A 26,343-nucleotide genomic window follows, 5' to 3' on the forward strand; every position below is an offset into this window, starting at 1 on the left:
ATGTTTTGTGAAATCTCTGCCCCTGCTTTGCTCCTCCACACACACAGTTTACAGCTGTGAAGGTAGTTTCAAAACCAACCTGTGCTCAATGGATTTAAACACAGAAACATGTTCTGCATCTCAGATTACGTTCTAGTATGCCTGATTATGAGTACAGAAGCTTTCATCAACTGTTGATAGCTTCCTTAGACATCTAAGTCTAAATGTTTTCCAATAGTGAAATTTCACTAGAAATGCTTGCAATTTACAAATCTGATGCAAAATTCCTTGGATTGGTCCAGACAGTGCACAGAGGATCTTGGAGCACAATTACTTTGGAAAAAAAGTTTGTCTGCTTCGTGTTAACAGTGAATAAGAGTTTAGCAGTGGAGCCAATGGTGATGTTAATCAAATTCAGACTCACTCAAAACAGAGGCCATCCACTGAAGTGGTATTGGCCTTTGCCGTTGACAGAATGTCTATTTTATTATCATCCAGATGAAGGACCAAGTAACAAAGGTCACATTCTTACCTACATTCCTGAGTGTGATACATCTAATGGTGTCAGAAGATAAATTTTTTAGCAAAACGTGACAAAAATTCAGTTAATTTCAACGATTTCTAGAGAGAAATCAACGGTGTCAGAAATAAACTAAACTTTTGCTAAAAGGTGAAAATTAATTTCAACTATTTCCAGAGAAAAGGTACTCAATTCAGAGTTCATTAAAATCAAAAGAAATTGGATGTTCTCAGCAAGGGGGAGGTTCTATATACATTTAAGCTACTTAACCACTCCTGCCGGATCTCCTATCAAGAAGGGCCTCTGCCAACATGCCCCCTACTGCAAATATGCCTATTTCACAAAAATAAGCACAGCTTTCATAAGACACAGAACACCCAATACAAACAGGATAATTTTATTATTCTGATAATTTTTGCTGTACAGTCAAGAACAGAAGTTTCAAAAGACTGCTTAGTCCATCTTCCTGTCCTGGGGCAACATTCGACAATAGACATCTGTTTAAATGATCCTCTATCCTACAATTTCACCGTAATTCCCCCCACAGCCAGAAAATAGCTCTGTTATTCATACATGGTAAATGCAATCTTCTTTCTTGAAAATTAAATAGGCTTTCTCCCTTCTGTCCTTGCAAGACTCTCTTGCTGTTCACTAGCCTCCTAATGATCAAACTAATTACATCAGAACCCCTAAAATACATTCACACCATGGACTGCATACTTCACATCCAGATTTTCTCTTCTCAAATAAGCAAACCTAATTCAGTTCAAACTTGTTCATAGTAGATAGAGACAGCCTGAAGAAAAGAAAGCTCCAGGGAGACCTTATAGCAGCTTTCCAGTACCTGAGTGGGGCCTACAAGAAAGCTAAGAAGGGACTTTTTACAAGGGCTTGTAGTGATAGGACAAATGAGGAGGGCAGATTTAGATTGGATATTAGGAAGAAGTGTTTTACAATGCAGGTGGTGAGATACTGCAACAGGTTGCCCAGGAAGGTCATGAATGCCTCCCTGGAGATGTTCAAGGCCAAGGTGGATGACGCCTTGAGTAACCTGGTCTAGAGGAGGGTGTTCCTGCCCACAGAAAGGGGGCTGGAACTAGATGATTATTAAGGTCCCTTCCAATCTAAACCATTCTATCAATCTATGAATCTATGAATTTCCGATGTAGAAGTTACCTGGCTGAAGACAAAGACAACTGACATGCCAATCTTAGTTTCTTTCTCTGAACTATGAAGAATGTTATGGAGCACTTTCCTTCAACTCTCTGAAGACCATCAACAGTGGCTTACACTCCAGTCTCTCACCTGTTACGCTTTGAATCCAAGCTACTTCAGTAAGGACTGAACAGTTGTCCCTAACCAGTTCTGCTCTCCAGAACAAAAAGCACCTTTTGGCACACATTCATCAGTGGAAGCTGCTGACTGGAAGCACTGATGACAGTTCTGAATTCAGCTTTACTTACTGCATATCTGGTTTTGCTTCTAGTTATTTTATATAATTCATTAACCTTTTACAAATCCATACATTTCTAAAATATCCATAGATGTCTACTGAAACAGAAGAGCAATAATAAGAGGTTTTACTAGAATATTTTCCTCCATTCTTTCATAAAATACACATGGGAAAAAAGCATTGAGAGAAAAAGCTCTACTGAATAGTAATTTGTTCTAGGTAAGGAGTATTAACACAGTCCAGACTTAATTCAGCTATACATCCACACCATTTCTAAGTACAAAAAAATACTTGCTTTTTGAGAGCCACTGGAATCAATGGGTTTGTTTAAAATCTGCAGTTGAAATATAGTTAAAGGTTTAACACAGTTTTATTTAGGTCTTAATTTCCTTAGCAATCTAGCATAGAAATGACCTAAGTCAGCTAAACATAGAACTAGTCTTATTTTTATGTAGAAGTGTGAGGAGAAGGCTCCATTAGAAACAAGTATTAGGTTTGGAAGCATTGACTCCCACAGAAGTCAGTAGCAGCAATCCCCTGGATAAAAGCCTCTTACAGTGTTTCACACAAATTCAAGTTATCAAGTGCAGAAGAATGTTCAAAACCAACAGACCAAGAAGGACACAATTTCCCTTATCTTCTACCAGCAGCAAATCTACTGGCGGGATTCAAAAGGAGACATCTTGGAGCACATTAGAGTTATTAAATTCACCATAACCCCCTGCTCAGGAAAAGACTGATAGTGATTTGAGAAACCAGAAAACACATGCTCTGAACAAAGTAGTATTTCAGTATGGGGACAATTCTTGAAAGGGGTCAAATTTGAAGCCTCAGCATAGAAATTCTCATTTTGCATCTTGACACAGAAAATCTAAGATCCAATTCAATCTTCTGAGCTGTAAAACACACAATTGCAACAAACTGTAGTTTTATAATACGGTACTAAGTAACGTGTAACAGTCATTGAACAGTAATTCAGTTAAACAACAGATTTAAACATCATAAACAAGGTATCAAGGTGTTTTTAACATGGCCTCTGGGAAGTTTTAAATCACTATTATGTGTCTCTATCATGTATCTCTATCTGTAACCAAAGCCATGACTACTGGAATATGGTCAGTTATACTAAGAAATTGTAACAGGTTGAGTTGACTCTGCTGCTGCTATTCAATACCATGCTGCTGTCAGGCCAGCCTCAAAATTTACGTGGCTGGCTGGAGCAAAGTATTACTGGGCTTGAAGTTCAGATTGTGACACTGGAGGCTTCCTGTACCAGTTGCTGCTTCTATCTGGGTTCCACGGGTTTGGGTGTTGGTCTTTTCCCACAGCATTCTCCTTCAGAAACTCGTGGCACTACCTTCATTTTGGGTATTTTGTCATGTTACTCTTGCGGTAAGAGCACCACAAGAAGCAAGTGCAAACGACCACGTGTAGCATGAGCACCGCACCTCCGAGCGAAGGTGGGGGGGGAGGGGTGGGAGAAGGACTGTGTCCTATGTCTCCTACAAGACTCCTGATTTTACATTGACATTTTATTTCAAACATAAAGAGCACAGGGTTGAAGAACAATGAATTTATTATCGTGTAATTTGCTGACTTAATAATTCCAGTTCTCTACTTTCGAAAGCCCGAAATGCCAGACACAAGTGCGGGCACGTGCACCAGAGAGAGGTTCCCTGCCCCTCAGCCGTAGGGAATAAAGCACTCACCCTGTCGTTGCGCGCCTCCAACTCTGCTGCAGCCCGCGGGGAAGAATCGCATTCTGCCTCACCGGGACCAGCACTCTCCGCGGAACCCCGCGCACAGTACGCGGTTGCGGGCAGCTTCGCCTGGCTTCTCCCTTAGCCTCAGCGCGGGGCGGGGCCGCCCGGGAGCCGCTGCACGGCGCCACCTGAGGCAACGGGCTCGAGCCGCAGACCTGCGGTTTAGGCGGGAACGGCGCGAGGCACCCTAGGGGCCCTGGCCAGCTGCATCCAAACCACCCGCACTGCGCCTGAACTGCGCTGAAGCCCTCGTAACAGCAATGACAAAAGGCCACGGAACATTAAATAACCCCCAACAAAGTTTAGGTATTGTTTTACTCCCTCCGAGTTTTACTTATTGATACTGAAATGCTAATGTCATTTGTAAGGAACTGCAGCCAGCAGTGCTGCTCTGGTTAGGGTGGGGAAAAAGTGTGATCCTTCCTCAGCTACCGAGAGAGACTCTGCCAAGAGACTGCTCTTCCCCTCAGAAGCCAGCAGATGTGTGTTACAGTGTGCGGGGTTGTTCGATGGAATGCACACACTTCAGCTGCAGCCACACTTTATTTTGCTGTTACATTGCTGATTTTTCACTAGTAAATCACTCACTGGACACAATTACAAAGAATTAGACAGTTCCAAAGCCCAGAATGCCAGCTCAAGCCACTGCTGCAGGGGAGTTACATCCCACGTGCGTAAGCAGACTTTTGCAACGTGATTATATTCTGCCCGCTCCTAAATATGAGTAAGGATTCCCCTTGCATGTGACACCTTTGTTGGTATTTGTACTTAATTCTCAACAAACTCTAAAAGAACAAATCAGCCACATCAAAAATAAACAATGTCACATAAATTCATCTTGAATTACTTTATTTTTCACAATAATAAAAAATAAATTAGTCATAAACAAAAATAGTTAACATTTTTTTTCATCAAAGAGAAAATGTATACAGTATGAAAAGGATGCTGTACAGTTCTGGTTCAGGTGCATTGCCATGGATACATATTCCTGAACGAGTCAGAAAGCAATTTGCCTATGCTCCTCCTGTTTAATTCATTTAAGGAACTGGCTAATCAGAAAGTTTAGACAGTTGTATTATGGACTTACAGTATGACATATATACAAAAATATATATGTAATACCTGTGCTATAAAATTCCCTAAAAAGCTGGGTTAGTATAACAAAAGAGCTGGACAAAATTTGATGGGTATATGTAAATAAATACATATTAGGTCCCTTTTAATAAAAAGATCTGCCTATTCTAAATGTTTGAAATATTTTGGTGTAGTGGCTTGTTCTATAGACACAGCTCAGAATTACATATTTCCCATAGACATCTTGTATTCATAAATAACAACAAAATAAGTTATAATAAAGTATATCCTTCTGCCAAAATCAATTAAGAGGGTCGACTATTTTATACATATTTTAAAAGTTATGTTTGTTTTGGTTTGGTTTAGGGTTTCTCTTTGTCTCCAGTCCTTCCTGATCCTCCTATGCAGATCCTGAGTGACTAGGATGGGACTTCACAAGCTGGTACGTACTCAAGCCCTGCCAAGGCCACTGGTCTCAAGAGACAAAAAGCAGCATAGACAAAACTGGAATGTCTCTGGACATGCCAATGATTTATCAAAACTAAGCTCCCCTTGTCTCCAGCTACATTGGTAGTTATCTATCTACTGAAAATGGGAATATAGAAGATTGGGAACTCTCAACTTCTGTTTGCTAAAGGCTGAGAAGCAAAGAACTGAGTTCAAGTTTGGTGTGAGTTCTCTTAAATGGAATTTTCTCCCTTTCACCAGGTCTGAATCTTGCCCACACTATCAAGATATTATAATGATGATGAATTTGCTTTAAAATATATTGGAAGTGGTTAGGGGATGATTTTTCTTTTCTGATATAGGAATAATTACATTTATCTCCCACAAACATACTCTGTAAGCTTAACAAGAAAGGAAATTTACTTTCAGTGTTCAGAATGTCAGCTGTTCAGAACAGCTCTTAGGAATTTAGAAACACTGTTTAAGTCTCAGGAAAATCAGGTAGACACATGACTTTTCCTTTTTTGAGTGTGAATAGGATAATTCTCTCTTTTTTTTATGCAATGGATGTTAGAGGTGTAAATGAAGTGCCACAACACACTTCAATAGCTGTGCATTTACAGGATGATTATATAGAAATTTGTTCAATAGACACTTCAATACTTTGCACTTTGAACTAGCCAGTCTGGTGTCACAGCATAAAAATCACTGGACTGGCAGAAATACAGCTTTGTTTATATCTGGCCTTATTTCTAATACAGAATCTTATTAAAGAAATGGCCAGTTTAGGATTTTCAGTAATTCTGGCAACACTGAATGTCATCAACCAAATGACAAAGGAATGGAGGTGAGATAAGAGAAAGAGAACACCTGTGGGTATAAAAGGGAAACAGATCAGGATGGGGATGAAGAAAAGCACAGCTCTGGAAAGCATATCTTACTACTTATGGTGGTATAGATTATGAAGTGGAAGCAAAGTAATTTTTTTCAGGAAGGCACAACCTCCCCTTCACTAGCCATAAGCAGTTTCCAGCACATATCTCCTTTCTTAGAGGTGAAAACTGGTGCCTCTAGGACTTGGATGTAAGGAAAAAAAAAGGCCTTTTCCAACCAAAATGATTCCTTGATTCTATGAAAGTAAGTAGCAAGGTCCTGGCAATACTGCTGGCCCACATGGAATTGTGTTCTATGAATTTCATGTACTCATTTGAGTCAGAGATATACTGACCACTTTTATCAAGTCTGTGAAAAAGTAACCTAAATCACATCTTTGCATTAACCTATCGTTAACTGGTCATGCTCTGCAACACATGGGATTTTTCTTTCTGTATAAGAAGACCAAGCTCTGAACTGCAGTGTATTGTCATAAAAGTGGGATATAATAACAACATTAATGTTGAACATTGCTTTATTCATACAGAAAATTCTCCATTTGATGAAGGTTTGGGAAAAAAGGAGAAAAGAGCTTATGTGTGTAGAGGAAAACACTAAGCTCCCTGTGCAGGGACAGAAGTAGTCCTGCATTGAGTCAGTCCTGCATACATTGAAACTGGACTTCAAGGCTAGCAGGCTTGTGAGAACATCCATGTCTCTTGCACTGCACTCCCCAGCACTCAAATGCCTGCTAACAAGCCCCATCCCAATTCAGAGCCCTGGGGACTGAAGGTCACAGGCAATAAAGCAAATACTAACTCTGTTTCCTGTCATTGCTGGCCAAGTCAGACCCAGGTTGATTCCACACCATCTCTTTCAATTTTCTCAGCTAGTGTGGGGAAAGGTGAACTCCATGAATTCTGTGCTGCTAATATGTGCTCTCAAACTTGGCATGCAGTTGCTATACATAAGCAATTCTGCCTACATATATTTGAGTCTGACATTATGCAGGAGCTAGCAAACCCTGATGGATCTTTGATAAACAACTGCAGCAGCAATTCTCAGTTCCAAAAGGAAGGTACTTTGAGGCAGAGCACCTGATCTAGATAGAGCTGATGGTGGCCAGATGGCAAGAGATGAAACCTGTATGCTGATTTTATCCTGATAAGCAGTCAGACTGCTTAGACTCTTTACATCAACAATCTCCAGCAGTCTTCCTACACATAAACTGGTCTTACTGGATTGTGTAACGTGAAAATCTTTAAGCATTTTTTCTCACCATTCTGCAGGATTCTGACAAATGTTAAAATATTGGGAAAATAAATGAAGGCATTCAAATGAAGAAGCCCAAAGAATTATATTGGTTTTACACCTGCTCTAAGTCTACTACATTGATTAAGGCCACCTCTGATTTACAGTGCAAGTAAAGTCAAGTCCTCTGCAAGGCACTGTCCTAAGTTGGTGCACTACTCTTTAAAAACAAATGCCATAGGCACAATTTCAGAAGTGTACCTTGTGTGGAGGTGAAATCTTAGCACAGCACTTTGTGTAAATAATGTGAGTACATCAAAGTGCTGAAGAGTTCATTGGTTCATTTTGTAGGAACAACTATTTTGATTATGCTGATACAAGAGAAGAGCTGATAAAGGATGAAGTTCAGCAATATTCTGGCAGTTTCCTTATCCTCAGATGTTAAATTAGTTGAAACAATCTGTTTTGTTTTACCTGATGCATCTGAAAACTGTCCCTTTAATTGGGGGGGAAAGAAGTAGTATATAACCATAAGTCCCTGGATTCAATTTGCAAGGCTGTATACCTTAGATATAATACAGGGTTATATTGCAATGTGTACAAATATATTCTTTCCTATTTAGCTTCCATGAATTCTGTTTACTTTAGTGCCTGCAAGATGATCATCTTTATAAAATAATCCAATGGCCAAATACTCAAGAGCAAGACAATGTATTTTAAAAAGGAGGGGGATGGCCTGGGGGTGTTATATACTGAATCACTGACTGTCACAGCCAAAGGATGTTCAGGCAGATTATTTTATATCAACTGATTGTAAACCTGATTACCTCTCTGTGTTGCACTCAACCTGTGGTTTTCACCTTTTTATAGAGCAGGTATTTCTCTCAAGCTGACATGATACACTTCCTTGGACCAAAAGAGACAGGAGCAAAAATTATATACTGTATGTCAAGTTTTACTGCCATAAGATATCTTGGTGAAAATGTGTATTTACAAATATTGGATTCCAGAGCTGTTTATGCTGCACTTTCTCCAAATCATTCTTTGGATCCTATGAGCACAAATCTCTAAGTTATCATCATGTTGAAAATGTATTTTTCATGAGCGATCCAATCAAAAAATGTAAGGTTTGTCTCAATTCAAGGCAGCTTTTAGATTAAAGGACTTCCAAATTCCTGTAACTTCCATCACACAAACTGATGCAACCAGTATGGCATGCAGCAGCTTCTGCCTCCTAGAGTCCCACTCTCTCTTCCTCTCCACCAAAGAAGTAAGAAGAAAAGAATACATAATGAGGCTCAATGGTGGCTCTTCATTTGTAGCAGGACACCTTAACCACTGTTATATCACATCTCTGGGAGTGATTTAACATGGATTATTAAAACTGATTTTCAACTCACATAACAGGCACCTTAGAAACAGATGCATATTGGGGGGTCACTAATTTACAAGCAATATGCTATAATAAACAGCTGAACTAGCATTTACTTTCCCCCTCAGCTTTATTTACACATTTGCAAGACCTCCCAGGTAAAGGCTAGAGAATATGCAGATAATGAAAAAACTTTCATCTGCACTACATAGCACATTCTATTTGCTTTTAGCAAGTCCCAAAGCTGAGTATAGTAATTGCAGAAATGAAAAATTACCATCTAAATTCAGCTGTAAGTCTGGAGCCATTCTTGAGTGGTAAAAAAGGAGTGATATGAATATATCTATGGGATGAAACATTGCCTAAAAAAAAGACAAGTCTGTTGTAATAACTGATCAAACCCTGAAGGATGTAGACCGCTAAGATCTCATTTTTACAGATAATCATGCACTACACTCATACTACTGCCTAACACCAAGAATATCAGATGACTATAAAGCACAGAGTCCTGCACACTTTGGTGGTTTTCAGAAACTGGTGACATATCCAGACTAGGTCTGGACAAAGTACTTTGGTATGACAGTTGTTAGGCAACAGCGCAGAGACATTAGGCAAGATACCAGATCACTGAAATAACTGCCCTGCAGGAAAGAGATCTTGCCAATGGAAACAATCACATTTTCTTTATACCAGCAAAGTCTCTTCACCTTTCTGTTAAATATGTCTCACTGACAGCTGCAGTTGTTAAAGACTTGAAGGGCTAGACACTAGTGGTGCTCTGGTAGGTAATGTATGCTAAAATCCACACAAAATTAGAAAAATGTAACTTCAAGAGTTTATGAATTAAATATAAAGGCACTTTTGGCAGTCAAGTGTATATATATTTGCTGCCTGAGGACAGGAAGTTAGTTAAAAGTACAACTGAGTGAGCTTAACGCTGACTCAAATTTATTACAAATGGACTGAAGTAATTAAAGATATACATTAGAGTGCTAAGAAACTGATGATAAATGTGTATTCAAGGGTCTGATTCTTTGTCAAGTAATTTTTCTCATGTGCATGTTTCATTGATTGAGGTGTTTAAATTTTCAAAATACCAAGAAAGATTAAGTACTCAGAAAATAATGCAGCAGCTGCATCCATACCGAACAAATATCTCCAGCAATTGCCTGTGACTGCTTTCATTTTCATTAATTTCACAATACTAAGGCTTATATGGGCTTTAAATAATTATCTGATGAGCAAGTGCAAAGAATAGTATCATTAAAAATTAATGCTTTAAAAGATCATGGGTTTACAACAAACATTTTAAAAAATATAACTGCACAATAACTGAAACTGAAAGGGTGTGAGATTTAACCATAGTCTTGATGTACTCAGAAATATATAAAACCACCTTTAAGAAACTAAAATCTCCTGTAGTCAAAACAGTAACACTGTTCAAGCTCCATCCAAAGACCAACATTGCTGCTTTGAGTAGAAGAGTATTTGTTATCTACGTCCTAGAAACCCTGATTGTCTGTTTGCCACACGTGTACAGGATGCACAGCAGGCTGTTTTGTAATAGGTGTAGACACAGAGCCGGGCCTGAACCACCACATTGCAATTGTAGTATTTATCTTTGCAGTTCTCATCTGTGGAGAAAATGGAAGAGATTAAAAAAATTAAGAAAGCAGTGTCAGAGCAACAAATAACCAATCTCCTTTCTTTTTACCATCTTTAGACCTGCATTTGAACATTGTCAGGTTAAAGTAGGCTATCTATGCAAATAAATTAGATTATTCAAGATTTTCTACATTTAAAGATACATAAAAGTGTGGAAAAAAATGCCCATTTATAATGTTGTGGGCATTGTGGGGGGCCTTTGTTGCTGTATATTGTATACACAAAATTTGTACTGAAAGATGATAGTAAAGTCTCTAGTAGTCTTCATTTTGGTACCTGTCCATTTTCAGATTCACAAATAGTAATCCCTTCTGGCAGTGTGCAGGTAACACCAGAACCTGCAAATGCCATTTTCAAATACTGATGAATCTAAATGTGAGGAGGAAGTTCTTCACCAGGAGAGTGGTGAAGCCCTGGAATGGGTTGTCCAGGGAGGTGGTTGGGGCCCCGTCCCTGGAGGTGTTTAAGACCAGGCTGGATGAGGCTCTGGCTTGCCTGATCTAGTGTGAGGTGTCCCTGCCCATGGCAGGAGGGGTTGGAACTAGATGATCCTTGTGGTCCCCTCCAACCCTGACTGATACTATGATACTATGATGATACTAAATGTTGGAAAATACTAAACCATCTCTCTTGTTACAAACATTAGAAGTTCTTTAAGATAACTGGATTAAAAAATAAATATAAAAGCTGGTGTTGGTATAGAACCTGTTACCAAATACCAATATCACGCCTTTGGGTTTTTTTGAAAGGTTTTAATGACTATGAATGCAAGGAGGCTGTATAGAAACACCCTGTATGAATCATTTTCACAGAGGCAGATTTCTCACACTCAGCATTTTAAAAGTAAGCCAGATTCTTACATGTTACAAGGAAAATGTTTTTATTCATAAATGAAAACTTACTTTTGCACCATAGAAAAGAGCTGTATCTTGTGAAGAAATAAGACCCTGAACTTGATAAATACACTGTAAGACCTCTGCAAAATAATTATTTTCTCCACTAGATGGCCTTCCATAGTTAAGACAGAGGCTTACTCTTCCTTACCTATTTCAGGGATACAATCTTGCGTGTTACATGGTTCTTTTTCTTCAGGTTTAAGCTGTGGATCACACTGAGTACTGGCTGTCATGTCATCTGATAAACATCGTACCTCTCGAACCCGAAATCCTCCTTCACAGGATTTGGAACACTGAAACAAAAAAAAAATGAAGTTCATGAAGACCGTATGAGAAGCACACACAGAGAAAGAAACAAACTGAAACCTTGAAGGCGAACCCAGGTATTGCCCTATCTTTTTATCAACTTCACCACTTCTGCTGGGTTTTGTCCTCTAACTAGAAAGTCATTAATATACAGGTGCACTTTTGTTAAAGGTTCAAAACCATTTTTGACCACAGAGGCAGCAACCAGACAAGTAAACCCAGTAGACACTGTGCAGCTGAAAGCACACTACAATAACTTCCTTTCTGAATTTGTTAGTTAGCTTCTTGCTTATCTAATTAGCCTTGTTCTTTTCTGCTACTTTATACAGATCTCCCAAATAGGTTCTTTCCACAGTGCTCATATTTCTTACTTTCAGAACTTCCTGCACTGAACTTTGCAACTTGATTGCACTGCACTCCACTGCCCTTCTGCCTCCATTTATATGCAATCAGGAATAATGCTAATTGCCTTTTTTGTAGTGCTCAATTGATTTTAATTTCTTGCAGCACAACAATTTTACTAAGCATTATGGTGCTCTGAATTTCTAAAGAAAATATTTCTGTGTTCCTTCAAAATCTGTCATGAAGCCAGAGAATTTTGTACTTGTTTGTAGTGGTACTTTTAAAGCCAATTATCACACATTTCTGCCCATACTGAAGTAAATCCCCTGGTGACTTCAAGAATTTCGCCTGAGTGAGGTCGTTGGGATTTGGCTCACTGTCCAGTCTGACCTAAATCTTCACAAACTTAATTAAAGTTGGGTCATTTATAACAATTAAAACATTAACAGCCCAAAACTAGTTCTGACTTTTTTGGCATAATTCTTTCCTTTCCTAACATTGCAAAAACAACCTACCACTATAATGAAATCAGATACTGTAGCAAGCTAACTAAAATATTCTCAACAATATATTCTTAAACTGCACTTTCTTCTTTAAAAACAACTTTCCCCATTTTAGAAAAGATAGAACTGGACAGTTTCAAAACCTAGTAGAGGGGCTTTGAACCAGCTATTCTGCTCACAGCTAACCCCATAATCCTTTCTCTTCTGGTCCAATGGTAAGAAATGCCACATACACTGTTGGTAGCAGTAACAACATCACAGAATGAAAAAAAGCTTTGAATATGATCTTGTAAAACCGTAGCTACCATATGTATTTGTTCCTCCAGTGAAGATGGTCACAAAGGCTTAGACAGCCAAGGAGTTTTAGACACGCTTTCTTAGGAAGCAGGCCCTTAAACAACAACTAGGGCTCTCTAAGTATCTGTCAAATTTTTAGTGCCTTAGTTCTTCTCTGCCTGCCAAAGAGAGCGTATCTTTTCACTTTTAGAAGGAATATATCTGCTGCATGCTATGGATGCAGACAGCTGCATCTTTTGTGGCTACACACATGCAGGTTCACTTTTGAAAATGGTTTTGCTAAGGGGAAGTTATTTGATCTAAAGTAACAGCTCAGTAAAGAATCCAAAGAATTTCCAGCAACGTCACAGAAAGTACTTCTACCTACATCATTTTATTGTGAGCCTAACCTAGATGTTTTCAACTAAAAACCCATACTTGCAGTTATGGAAGGAAAGTTAGGACTCCCTTCAGCTGGTTTATTTTCTTTAAATCATTCTGCCTTGTTTCCTGTCTTCTAGTGCTGCCAGCAGGCTAGTCAAATAAGGGAGCATTTACTAAAGGGGAAAACCAAAATAATTTCTTTCTCTAATGTAATATGGATGAGGTATTTCCAAAGGTTTCTAACCAAGGGAACCCAAACTGAAGGCATCTGAGGTACTTCCGTACTTCAGAGTAGTTGTCATTCTTAATTTGATTTAAGGCTCAAGGAAGGGTATAAATTACTGCATTAGATATGATGTCATCTAAATAGTTTTGACACTGTTTTTCATTCTAAGACAACAATGGACATGATGAAAGGATAGATGAAACCAAAGAATTTTGGTGAATGTAGCTGGTACACTTCTCAGTAAAATTCTAAGTATTACAGTGAAGAGTCTACAGTAAAATACTTTAAAAATTGAATACAAGCCTCACTCTTTACTAAATGCCCCTTAATTTTAATGAAACTAGAGGTCTGGGAAGAAATTATTGTACTGCATACTCTCATGAAGGGGCAAAATAACTATAAAACAGGAAGATTCTTGAAAGAAGAGATCAATGATGAAAAGTCAACTATGCAGTGTCTCCTTTTGGTCAAGTTACTTCCTCACTTTCCTAAGCTCCACTGGGTATTGAAGGATATGCTTTCTTTTACCACTCCAGTGCAAGATTAAGTCCTCTTTGTGATCAGTGGTGTTATCCAAATGGTGTTTCTTTTCAATATACATGGAAAAAGATGCATCAAACAAAACTAAATAGGGAAAAGCATCAGAGACTTACTGTGCTCCATTCTGTATGAAACCACTTAGATCCACAAGGTTTGAGGTAGCAGGATTGTTGGCCAGGAGGTTTTTCCAAATATGAACATTCATGAGGATCCAAAACATCAAAGTTACCTTCAGTTTTCCTAACACAAATGACTTCTCTCTGTTGAGTTCCACTACCACATTCAGTAGAGCACTGTATAAGACAAAATATAAAAAAAGGTGCAATTTGTTATTCTATTTACACCTTTCACCTTTTTCCAAACTAACACGTTTCTCCATGTTGTTTCTGAAATAAAACAACACACACACACATATACCGGCAGTTTATGGTAATATTCAAACAGGACGTTTTGTAAAGTTTTGCTTACTTCCTATTTTTGGACACATACCTAGACATTAGCATCCAATATCCATTAGACATTAACATACAATAACCATTTCCTTAATTTTATATGTTCTTTCCTCAGCAAAATGAACTGAAAATGAACTGCATCTTTCCTTCCATTACTGGCATATGTATCACTTGAAGAGATAGGAAAAGGGAAAAGTATTCCTTAAGTTTCTGTGGTAGGATATTTATATCTCAGAACTAGAATAGCAGACTATTATTATTACTATTTGTACACAGTGCTAACATAATAGCCAGCAGTCTCAGTTAGGAACTGGGACAAGAAAATGCTGAAGGTAATGACTTAATAATTCGAGTGACTAGTGACTTAAGTGCCAGGTACTACATATTGAGCTTTTAATCTCAAAAACGGTTATGGCAGTTAAAACTGTAATTTGTGAATTTTTATTCCACAGTGTGCTACAGACTCAAAACATATTTCTAATTATTTTTGTGAAGACATGTGATTGTGAGTTTTTGAAGAATTCTAAAAGTGTAGTTTTACCTGTAGCTACACAAAGAAACTGGTAGTTATTTTTCTAATAAAAAGAGAATCATAACTTACTTTCTCCATAAACAGTGTTACTGCTTCTTGCTGAAGCAGGACTGCATGCACTGCACTCCACCTTTGAGGGTTATAAGGTTTGAGCACAGTTTTGCAGCTTTACAAATCCTCACATTCTCTGTGGCTTTTAGAAAATGCCTCGATCTGCCAGGGTGTTCTTTTCATGTTTGCAAGTATCTAAGTGATGCAGTATTGGTTCCAGTTCTGAAAGGCAGATTTGATTCCCATGGACTCTTAGTACCCACTGAAAGGTTAAATACACACACAATACTGTTCCTGGCACTTGTAAAAAGATTTGTAGAAGAAGATTCCAGCAATATATTGTTTTCTACATTGTGTAAAGGACTATGTTTTCCAAAGGCTTTTTCTAGTTTAAACAAAAAAAAATATTATTACAAGGGGGTCTGAGGTATTGTGTGTGTGTTTGTATTTTGGGTGGAATTTATGATTTCATTACCAGATACCCAGAGAAACTTTAAGCTGGATGAAGAAACTTGAAATTAATGCATCCAAATAAATTCACAGGAAAAAAAAGAAACTGTACTTCAACACTGAACTCCTCTGTCACTGCTCTCGTTTAAGGATTCCTCCAAAAGAAAACATCTAAACATTTATCCCTAGCTCCCTATGCTCTAGTGGAGCATAGTATGGAAGGTCATCCACCAATGATCCCTCCTACTCTGCTCTACTCAGTGACTGCTTTCATTTTTGCATGCAGAAGTCAAGATTTAGCAGATAGAATAGATGTTGTCAGACACATCTTTCAGATAACATACAGCAAAGACTTTGTACCCTTGCTATGCATCAAACAATTCAATTTCATGCAAAGAAGGAAGGTTAATTAGCTTTAAAAAAAAACCCTGAAATTGTGAAGGATGGAAACTTCCTTATTCAGCAAATAATGAGGAGAGTTAGGATGACTTTACTGAACACTAGTCCTTGTGGTAGCAAGAATGGATTACAAAGCTCCTATTCACCTGCATGGAGTGGTGTAAGTACCAAGGCCCAGATTTTAATGTATTATTAGAACTGCAGCTAAGTATGTTTTAAATCTGAATTTGTTATTTTTCTTATACAATACAAATAATTATCACTTACACTTGAATGCATTAGCATAGTAGTAGCCCTGTAATCTCCATCTCAGCTGTACCAGTTTAATTTCCAACTCCTTATCACCTGGAAGGATCTTGGAATCTGAAATGCAGTGAGTTAACAGCGCAGCCAAGAGATTTTTTTCCCTAACAGCTCAATGAAGTGTTGGCACCAGCAGTGCAAATGCTTCTCTAGGCTATAAGAGAGCCTACACAAATGGACATAAATGTCTAGGCACAAGCTGACAGATTCTGAAATGCCTTTTTTCCTGACAGAAGAAAGGTTTGTTTAGAATGAGAAGGACTATTGAAATGTGGATCAAGGGAAGAATTTACTTTGAGGAAAGAGCATCAGGATACAGGCCATTAACCTTTCTCCCCTCCCCCCCCTCTATTATCAAGCTAACTTTTGGGTTTAGCCATTGCTTTTTTGTCTTATTTCTCTTTTGGAAATGCCCTACAAACATACATATCCCTGCACACAGAAGTGATCATAAAGGCTCTACTTTAAAAGGTGCAAACCTATTGCTTTAGGATTCATCTGAATATGTTAAGCATCTTTCTATTATCTTTCATTTTATAAATACACTGACCCAGTAGATGAGAAAACACTGAAGGTACAAAGGAAGAGAAGAACAAAAGCTTATTTTCATCACAGTAAAAGAACAGCAGGTGCTGAAAACTATTGAATATCAATACAGCAAAATACAGAGAAAAATATCCATATATTCCACATAGATGCAGCAATACCTTATGGCACACATCTTCACCGCACAAAAATACTTCTTAAAAGTTAAACTACTAACAGAAACCAAATACATATGTTAGATATAGAGTTTACCTGAGTCCAGCCCCCAGCAAACCACTCCACTTTACCAGCACAGGGTCCGTTATTACAGGTAGTTGTTTCAGAGGGCCTGTTATTGCCACAGCCTTCTAGAGGCAGACTGCTAATGTGGTTTGTCATACAAACCACCGAACGCGTACGGATTCCATCACCACATTCTGCAGAACACTGGGGAGCAAAAGACAGAAAATGTTCAGAACAAGTCATCCTCTAGAGTGCACATGAAATGAGGAAAACCAACAATCATGAAAAGTAAATGAAGTTTACTTGATGTAAAGTTGATTATTTTTACTTGTAATTCAGCTGTAGCAGATTAGTTTATAGTTTCATAACTTGGAATACTCTGCAAGTAGTTCCTGTCCTTCACAGTCACGGATTAAATGAAGTGAAGGATTAGGGAAGAAAAAAAAAAATATTTATAGGTTTTAATTAGGTGTCTTACTTTTCCTTCCTTCTTCCTGTCTGTAAATTTGAAAGTTTTTATGGGTTTCTCCTCCAAGCACTCAAGCTGTCAGACAGGTAAACTCTTACACTGGTTGAAAGGATGAGGCCAGGAAGACTCTAAGACTTCTGGCACTGGTAGTAAAATGACTGCACAGCTTTCCCATATAATCAGGATGAGAGCACAATAAATTAGAAGAATTTAAAATATTTTGACAGGTGGTTTAAAAGCATTCAGGTAAACCCTCAGCAAATGACCTGTAGCAATTGTCAGCTGTTAATTAGGTTTAGCAAGGCAGTAGCCATAGAAGTTTATGTAAATTCAAGATTGCCCTGTGGTGGCACGACTTCCCATTCTCAACTTTACACTGGTAAATTCTGAAAGGTCTTAATAAATAGTAATATGCAGGTTCTTACACTGCATAAGAGTGGATCCACAGATGGATGTGATTGACATTTCAGCTTTTATTCTTAAACAATGCAATTAGGAGAAACTCTGTATTACTTCCACAACTAATAGTACATTCCCGGGAATAAATGTAACTCTGTATTGAAATTCTTTTTAACATTTTACTGAATGCTTCAAAGAACTGGTAATGAGACACAGAGTTGAGCACTAGCTTGGTTTGGCTCCCACTGGTAATGTAAGGGTTGATGTCCAGTAGTTCGGCTACAGGACAGCAGATGCCATGATAATACCGCTATTAATAACAGGATTAACCATTACAGTTAGTCTTCGTATGAGAGAGACCAGCGAATGTATGTTCAATTGGTTGCAAAATACTCTTCACTGGCTTATGCACTCCATAGGAATACGAAGAAACTGCTCATAGTTTGGAATGGCTTTCAGTTGCAAAACTGAATAATTAAGCTTCTCCTAAATGATGCCTCTAAGTATCATAATGAACCTTTTTTCTTGGTGGTGCACAATAGTATCTCCCCCTTTCACAAACATATCTAAAATTTCAATTGCATTGTGCACAGAGAAGTATGCAGATACTCTGTAAACACTTTTCTTATTTCTAAGTGATGTTCATTGGACAATTTAATTTGCTTTTTGTTTTGCTAACTAGAGCTGAGAACAAGATTAGTCTATAAAGTAATCCAGAAAATCTCCACAGTCTTAGGTTTTAAATGATTATGCATGAACTAGGCTTACATATCAAATGACAAAGGAAATACCAAATAAGAAGGTATAAGGTTGTCCTACCCTCTGTTGCAAGATTTTACTGCAGATTAACTACCCTCAAAGGATTTACAAAGCAAACTTAAACCTGAGTGGTTTTGCATTTTTCATTTTTTCCCCTTCCTTTCAGTAAAAATCTTCCACATAAAAGCCACGATGATTTCCAAAGCCCAAGGCAGGCAGTAGGGTGTTTCCATAATGAATCTTCTCCCTCAGGTTTTAACAACTGACACTCCCACTACTTTCAAGTTTGTGTCACTGATTTGTTGCATTAATACATAGTAACTACCAGAACTAACATTGTAAGACATGAACTTCACAAGCTGAAAGTGCTCTGTTCTGGTCCTATTATTAAAGATATTTTGTTTCACTGTCTTGTTTTAATTGGCAGAAATTCCTCAGAAACCTTAGCCTGTGGAACACTCTCCCTCCTTTTAAGGAGTCTGCCATTTCTCCTTTTCCTGAGGTCCTTCCCACATGAGTTCAGTTTCAGCTTTCCATTCCCATTAAAAACTAAAAATAAAAACTATTCCTAATCCAGTGTTCTGATAGTTGTCAGAAAACAAGTATAACAGCAGTACAGGAAAATAAGACTAGTTCCTGCAAACTTGGAAAACTGCAAGTGGGAGCCTGAATTTGTGTTACAGCCAAAGAGCATGGCAGAGCAGAGAAATCCCTTTAAGAGTGACAGCCCTATTCATTATCCAGCAGGATATCTACCAGAACCCAGGTCTCAGCATCATTGCTGGCCTTAATTAAATTTTAAAACAACCAATTGAGTTCCAGTTAAACATCCCATTTGTGTAGCATTTCTGTCTACCACACTTTAATCTTCATAGAATCCCAGAATGGTTAGGGTTGGAAGGGACCTCAAGGATCATCATCTTAATTATTGTCTACAATGAAGTTTTCTATGAATCATCTTCCTGCTGTTATACTACTGCAAAAAAGAAAAACAAAGATCTGTGTTTTAAATATATTTATGAAATTCCTTAGCCTTATTTGACCTATTCAGAGAAAATTTATTTCAGAAGGGATTTTAGAAGGATTATGTAACTTTTGTTTTCCCAATAATAAACTAAGAGTTGTATTTCAGTCTCTGTCATCTGCTGCAGTTAAATCAGTGGAAGGAGTTTTTTAAAGGACATAAAGCCATTGAGAGCAGACTTGATTTCTTAAAGAAAAAAAAACGAGGGAAGATTGTCAGAAATAGCCTTATGTATTGTTAAAACACTTTCTGATATCTGGATTAAATTTATTTCCCTTTAGAGTGCAGTTACTGTCACTGGACCTGAGCTGTGGATTGATTTCCAAAGTTCAGCCTTGGACCTGCCTCATTACCATTATCTTACCTGATAATCTGGACTGGTTTGTCCCTCCCTGCCACCCCTGAGCCTGTCCTGCTGACCTAACTGGGATACCATAGCTGGGTAGGCTCCTTCCTGCCATGCAGATGTGTATATACTGGTTTTCGCTGATAGCAGCTGCATTGTGGCAGAGGCCCACACTACAGAAGGAGACAAATCTCTGCAAGTCTATCAGTGTTTCCTTCCAAACTCCCCTGGCTCTCATGTTTCACTGCAAATCCTGAAGTGAGTTACACATTTATATATGAAGAATGCGAAAGTTTTATTTCCATATGATTGTCACATGAAATCAATGTAAAGGTGTATTTTATCTTGTTTTAGAAGAGAAGAGAATAGAATTAACCAGGTTGGACGAGACCGTTCAGATCAAGTCCAACCTATCATCCAACACTATCTAATCAACCAAACCATGGCACCAAGCACCCCATCAAGTCTCTTCCTAAACACCTCCAGTGATAACGACTCCACCACCTCCCTGGGCAGCACATTCCAATGACGAGTAACTCTTTCTATGAGGAATTTCTTCCTAACATCCAGCCTAAACCTCCCCTGGCACAGCTTGAGACTGTGTCTTCTTGTTCTGGAGTTGGTTGCCTGGGAGAAGAGACCAACCCCCACCTGGCTACAACCTCCCTTCAGGGAGTTGTAGACAGCAATAATGCTATGCTGGACCTTGTTCTCACCAACAGGGAAGGGCTGGTAAGCAATGTGAGGCTCATAGACGGCCTTGGCTGCAGTGACCATGAAGCAGTTGAATTTAACATCCTCAGGGCAATCAGGAGGAAGTATTCCAAGCTCATGACCCTAGACTTTAGGCATGCAGATTTTGATCGCTTCAGGGATCTGCTAGCCAAAGTGTCATGGGACAAAGCCCTGGAGGGAAGAGGGACCCAGGACAGCTGGTCAGTATTCAAGGACCACCTCCTCTGTGTCCAGGAGCTCTGTGTACCAACAAAGAGAAAAGCAGGTAAGAATGCTAGGAGGCCTGCCTGGATGGGCAAGGAGCTACTGGACACACTATTACTTAAAAGGAAACTCTACAGGAAGTGGAGGGAAGGACAGGTAGAACAGGGGGAATACAAGGAAGCTGCCCGAGCAGCAAGAGTCCTGGTCAGGAAAGCCAAAGCAGAGTTTGAGTTGAATCTAGCCAGGGAGATTAAAGGGAATACTAAGAACTTTTACAGGTATATTAATGGGAAGAAGAAGACTAGGGAAGGTGTGGGCCCCCTCAGAAAGGAAAATGGCGACATGGTCACCTGTGATGAGGAAAAGGCTGAGGTACTTAATAACTTCTTTACCTCAGTCTTCACTGCAAGGGCCTCTAGCCACACTCCTGATGTTATGGAAGTCAAAGCCAGGGACAGGGAGGAAGAACTGCCCATTTTAAGTGCAGATCAGGTTCGTGATCATCTGAAGAACCTGAAAGTGTTCAAGTCCATGGGACCCGACGGGTTACACCCACGGGTACTGAGAGAACTGGCAGATGAGGTTGCTAAACCCCTCTCTATTATATTTCAAAAGTCCTGGCAGTCTGGTGAAGTCCCCACAGACTGGAAAAGGGGAAACATTGCCCCCATCTTCAAAAAGGGCAAGAAGGAGGAACCAGGGAACTACAGGCCAGTCAGTCTCACCTCTGTGCCTGGAAAGATCATGGAACAGATCCTCCTGGAGTCACTACTCGCTCAAAAGAATAGTGAAGAGGTGATTGGGAACAGTCAGCATGGCTTTGCCAAGGGCAAATCCTGCCTGACCAACCTGGTGGCCTTCTATGAGCAGGTGACAAAATTAATAGATGAGGGGCGAGCAACTGATGTCGTTTACCTGGACCTGAGCAAAGCCTTCGACACTGTCCCACACCACATCCTGGTCTCCAAACTGGTGACACATGGGTTTGATTGGTGGACCACTAGATGGATAAGGAACTGGCTTGATGGCCGCACCCAAAGAGTGGCTGTCAATGGCTCCATGTCCCAGTGGAGGCCAGTGACAAGTGGAGTCCCTCAGGGATCAGTCCTGGGACCTATCTTATTCAACATCTTTGTGGGGGACATGGACAGTGGCATTGAGTGCACCCTCAGCAAGTTTGCTGATGACACCAAGCTGTGTGGTGCAGCAGACACGCTGGAGGGAAGGGAGGCCATCCAGAGGGACCTTGACAGGCTGGAGAGGTGGGCACAGGCCAACCTCATGAAGTTCAATAAGAGCAAGTGCAGGGTCCTGCATCTGGGTCGAGGCAATCCCAGGCACAAATACAGGCTGGGCAGTGACTGGCTGGAGGATAGCCCTGAGGAGAGAGACTTGGGGGTGCTGGTGGACAAAAAGCTCAACATGAGCTCTCAGTGTGCACTTGCAGCCCGCAAAGCCAATCAGATCCTGGGCTGCATCAGGAGAAGTGTGGCTAGCAGGTCGAGGGAGGTGATCCTCCCCCTCTACTCAGCCCTGGTGAGACCCCACCTGGAGTACTGTGTCCAGTTCTGGAGCCCCTATTACAAGAGGGATGTGGAGGTGCTGGAACGTGTCCAGAGAAGGGCCACGAGGATGATCAGAGGGCTGGAGCACCTCTCCTATGAGGACAGACTGAAGGAGTTGGGGCTGTTCAGTCTGCAGAAGAGAAGGCTCCGAGGTGACCTAATTGTTGCCTTCCAGTATCTGAAGGGGGCCTACAGGAAGGCTGGGGAAGGACTTCTCAGGATATCAGGTAGTGATAGGACTAGGGGGAATGGAATGAAGCTGGAGGTGGGGAGATTCAGGCTGGATGTGAGGAGGAGGTTCTTCACCATGAGAGTGGTGAAACCCTGGAATGGGTTGTCCAGGGAGGTGGTCGAGGCCCCGTCCCTGGGGGTGTTTAAGAGCAGGCTGGATGAGGCTCTGTCCAGCCTGATCTAGTGTGGGGTGTCCCTGCCCATGGCAGGGGGGTTGGAACTAGATGATCCTTGTGGTCCCTTCCAACCCTGAATGAAACTATGAAACTATGAAACTATAATGTCTCCTCTGAGCCTCCTCTTCTCCAGGCTAAGCAAACCTAGCTCCCTCAGCCTCTCCTCATAGGGCTTGTGCTCCAAATCCCACCCCAGCTTTGTTGCCCTCCTCTGGACATGTTCCAGCAACTCAACATCTTTCTTAAATGGAGGGGCCCAGAACTGGACACAGTACTCAAGGCGTGGCCTAACCAGTGTAGAGTACAGGGGCAGAATGACCTCCCTGCTCCTGCCGGCCATGCTATTCCTGATGCAGTCCAGGATGCCATTGGCCTTCTTGGCCACCTGGGCACACTGCTGGCTCATGTTCAGCCTACTATCAACCAGTACCCTCAGGTTCCTTTCTGCCTGGCCGCTCTCCAGCCACCCTGATCCCAGCCTGTAGCACTCCATGGGGTTGTTGTGGCCAATGTGCAGAACCTGGCACTTAGATGTGTTAAATCTCAGTGATAATCAAAAATAAAGACCTGCCTGTATAAGCCCCTTGGTGGTCCCTTTTTTTTTTTTTTTTTTTTTTTTCCTCAGGATCCAGGACAGTTTAGGTGAGCTATCCACATTTAAAGAAAAAACTGTGAAAGAAGAGTGCAAGCTGCAACAGGCATTGGTGGTTCCACATTTGACTAGTCAACAAACCCACTGTTGTGAGGAACAAAGTGTGATTTTTACAAAACATACTACAGTTCTCTAATGCAAGATACTACAGAAGCATTGCTGTTACTCCTTTTAACAAAGATTGAAATCCAGAGCATGTGTTTGATCGGTTTTGATTTTGTTCCCTGATGTTCCGCATTTTTTCTTTCTTCCCAAGATTTTATTTTGGCCTCAAAATCTCATTAAGAATTGATTGTATTTTGGCTTCTTTTCTAGGTATGCTCTAAACATAAGAAGAGAAACAAATTAACAAAGGAGATGGCAATGAGGAATAAACAGAAATGCAAGAGGGGAATGCTCCAATTAGCTGGAAGGAAACACTAGTGAGTCTCCCATTGCTGTAAATCAGGGGAATGCAGTTTCCTACTTCTGACCCACAGGAGAAGTAAACTTTCCAGCAATTAGAGCTGTGAAATAACCAGTCATGTGAAACATTTGCAAGAATCTCATCTGTTCCCATCAATCCAGTATTGTTGCTAAGTTCAGTAAGGTTCACCAGCTTTACTCTACTGATTAATGGATGCAATTTACTGGAACTCTGCTGTTTTAATGAAATATGACATCTTAAGAGAATTGTGAGACAGGAGGCCATCTTTCTGCAAACATATATGAAAATACCACAAAATTTGTCCAGACTCTCTATAATAAAAAAAAATTACAGATTACATAAAATACAAACTCATGAAACTTACATGAATTCTCATATTTATACTCAAGATAGAATAATAAGGACGGGCACATACAAAGTGATGAGCCTCACTTTGCTGCTACAGACTTTGAACCTGTAATCTTTCCCATTGAAACTAACAAAAATTTCTGTTTCTCTCAAGGTTGAGCCTGGAGAACACCAAAATGTGCTGTTTACATCTGCTTCAAAGACAAATGGCAGAGAATATACTTTTCAGAAAATAAGGGTCTGTTTCTTAAGGATGAATTGCTTTACTGGTCAATGGTGGGCTGAACATGAGCCTTCCTTCCTTCACATGTTCCACCAGTGTGCACATGGTAGCCATACAACTCAATCTTCACAGGTTAAAGTGTGCATGTAACTTACATACAATGGACTCCTAACACTTTCTGGAAACAACTCAAATTGTGACCTGCATTGTTTTAGTAACATGGAGGGTTTTTTTTTCATTACTGAGGATTAAGAATATGTATAAAGAATCAGTCTGTGCAGAAACTGAATCCAAGAAGAATGATGCCATGGGAGCAAACAGGTGGGCCATAAAATACATAAATGTATGTGGTGAAAAAACAAGATAGGAGAACATGGTGAGAAGGTAGCCAAGTGTTTATGGACTAAAGTTATATACAGCCCATCCTGTGAAGGAGACAACTACACACAACTCTGCACACGCTCTGCAGGTACACATACGGTGTATTGCAGAAGTCACGTTTAGGGAATCTAATGATGTGCTCTGCCAATTCAGAACCACAGAAACTCTTAATGAAAATGATAGCAAACAGCATGATTTTGCATCAATTAAAACTTTGTAGTTTTCAGTAATATAAGAAACCCACAAAACTCTTTCCACCAATCCTAAATCAGATCCTGTCCCTGTAATGAAACTATTCACCTCTTTCTCTCCCTCTGTTAAAGCATACCCTCATCAAATTCTGCACAGATCCATGTCACAGCTATCAAATCCTCAAATTTAACATCTGTTGGCAGCAAAGACAAATGCAATTTTAATATTACTATGCTTTTTCTTGGTATTTCGCTAATTAACCAAGGCTATATTGTAATGCTCCATGCATCACACAAATCCAGGTGTGGAGTTAGTTTGATATATCCCTTGCAGAAAATGAAAGTGCATGCTTAACCGATCTCTGACAGGCCTCTGGAAATCTCTACTTGCTGCAGATGAAATATTCATGAAGTGTTTGCAAAATGGGTTCAAAAAGTGTAGGCCAGGCCTTCTCTTATGGCTGTAACCAAGTTTGAACTCAGCCATTTCAAAGTTCCAGTGATCTCAAAAGTTTTGGTAAGTTCTTTTACCTCTTATTTCTAACCACAGCTAAAATGTCAAAACACAATGGGAAAGACTGTTCTGTGGTATTTCCAGCTGGGACTTAAAGTAGGCATGTAATAAATCTCACAAAGAAGGTCTGTTCTTGTGAGATTTCCACCACAGTTTTGCAGACTCAAGAGGTTTGAACAAGCTTTCTTTAAGCATTTGAACTTTTGGCTGCTTATCTGAACCATTTGTGGCTGCCCATCATTGATGTATGCTTATTGCTGAAGTGTGGCTTGGCTTAAAAGTACATCTTATAGAAGTTAGGGGAAATTATACATGCAAAGTCCATACACCTGGGAACACCCATTTCCATTCCATGACACTCCTCTACAACTAGAGGCTTCTCATCCTCAGAAACATCCCTTGAAAGGCACAATATGAAAGCCAATGGTGAAAAGCTTGACTTTGTAAAGCAACTAACAACTCCTATATTCCACTGACTACCACTCAAATCACTGCCACTACATGTCTCTGAACATCCACGTTACAAGCTATGTGTGAACCTTAGAAGATTCTGCACATTCTAGCCCAAATCTACTTTTTTTTTCTTCCTAAAATAAGCTGTTCCTTCCATTCTCTTTGTGACTCAAACTCCAAACCTACTGCTGGGAGAAGTGATGGTGACTAATGCCAACTACATTAGCAAGCATTTGGAAGAAAATTATTTGTACATTTATATAAACTGAGAAGGTAACAAAATCCATTTTTTACTCTCTGACTCCAAGATATTTATGGCAAGAAAAAAACTCAACAATTGCCACATTACCTGCTTCACTTGTATGTCTCATTTAATACATATAAATAGGCATAATAATACTCCACAGTCCTAACCATCAGC

General features: G+C 39.7%; 1 protein-coding gene and 1 long non-coding RNA gene across 3 annotated transcripts in view; one reads left to right on the forward strand and one right to left on the reverse strand.

Annotated features, from left to right (window-relative positions):
* Window positions 1–4,547: 4,547 nt before the first annotated feature.
* THSD4 (thrombospondin type 1 domain containing 4) overlaps window positions 4,548–26,343 on the reverse strand; it is a 255,995-nt gene continuing 234,199 nt past the window's right edge. For both annotated transcript variants that reach the window (XM_068143956.1, XM_068143957.1), the window contains 4 exons: window positions 16,856–17,029; window positions 13,984–14,163; window positions 11,442–11,586; window positions 4,548–10,366 (listed from right to left, as the gene is read on the reverse strand). In XM_068143956.1, the coding sequence (XP_068000057.1) occupies window positions 10,224–10,366; window positions 11,442–11,586; window positions 13,984–14,163; window positions 16,856–17,029 (642 nt within the window). In that variant the 3' untranslated portion in view covers window positions 4,548–10,223. The remainder of the gene's footprint in view (window positions 10,367–11,441; window positions 11,587–13,983; window positions 14,164–16,855; window positions 17,030–26,343) is intronic.
* LOC137443854 (uncharacterized) lies at window positions 11,509–24,403 on the forward strand. Its single transcript, XR_010988003.1, has 3 exons — window positions 11,509–11,676; window positions 23,701–23,807; window positions 24,315–24,403. It is a non-coding gene; the product is annotated as an uncharacterized lncRNA (long non-coding RNA).

This window comes from Melanerpes formicivorus, unplaced genomic scaffold (assembly GCF_026170545.1).
Source record: "Melanerpes formicivorus ecotype bairdi unplaced genomic scaffold, bMelFor1.0.p_v2 SCAF_10, whole genome shotgun sequence".
Taxonomy (NCBI): domain Eukaryota; kingdom Metazoa; phylum Chordata; class Aves; order Piciformes; family Picidae; genus Melanerpes; species Melanerpes formicivorus.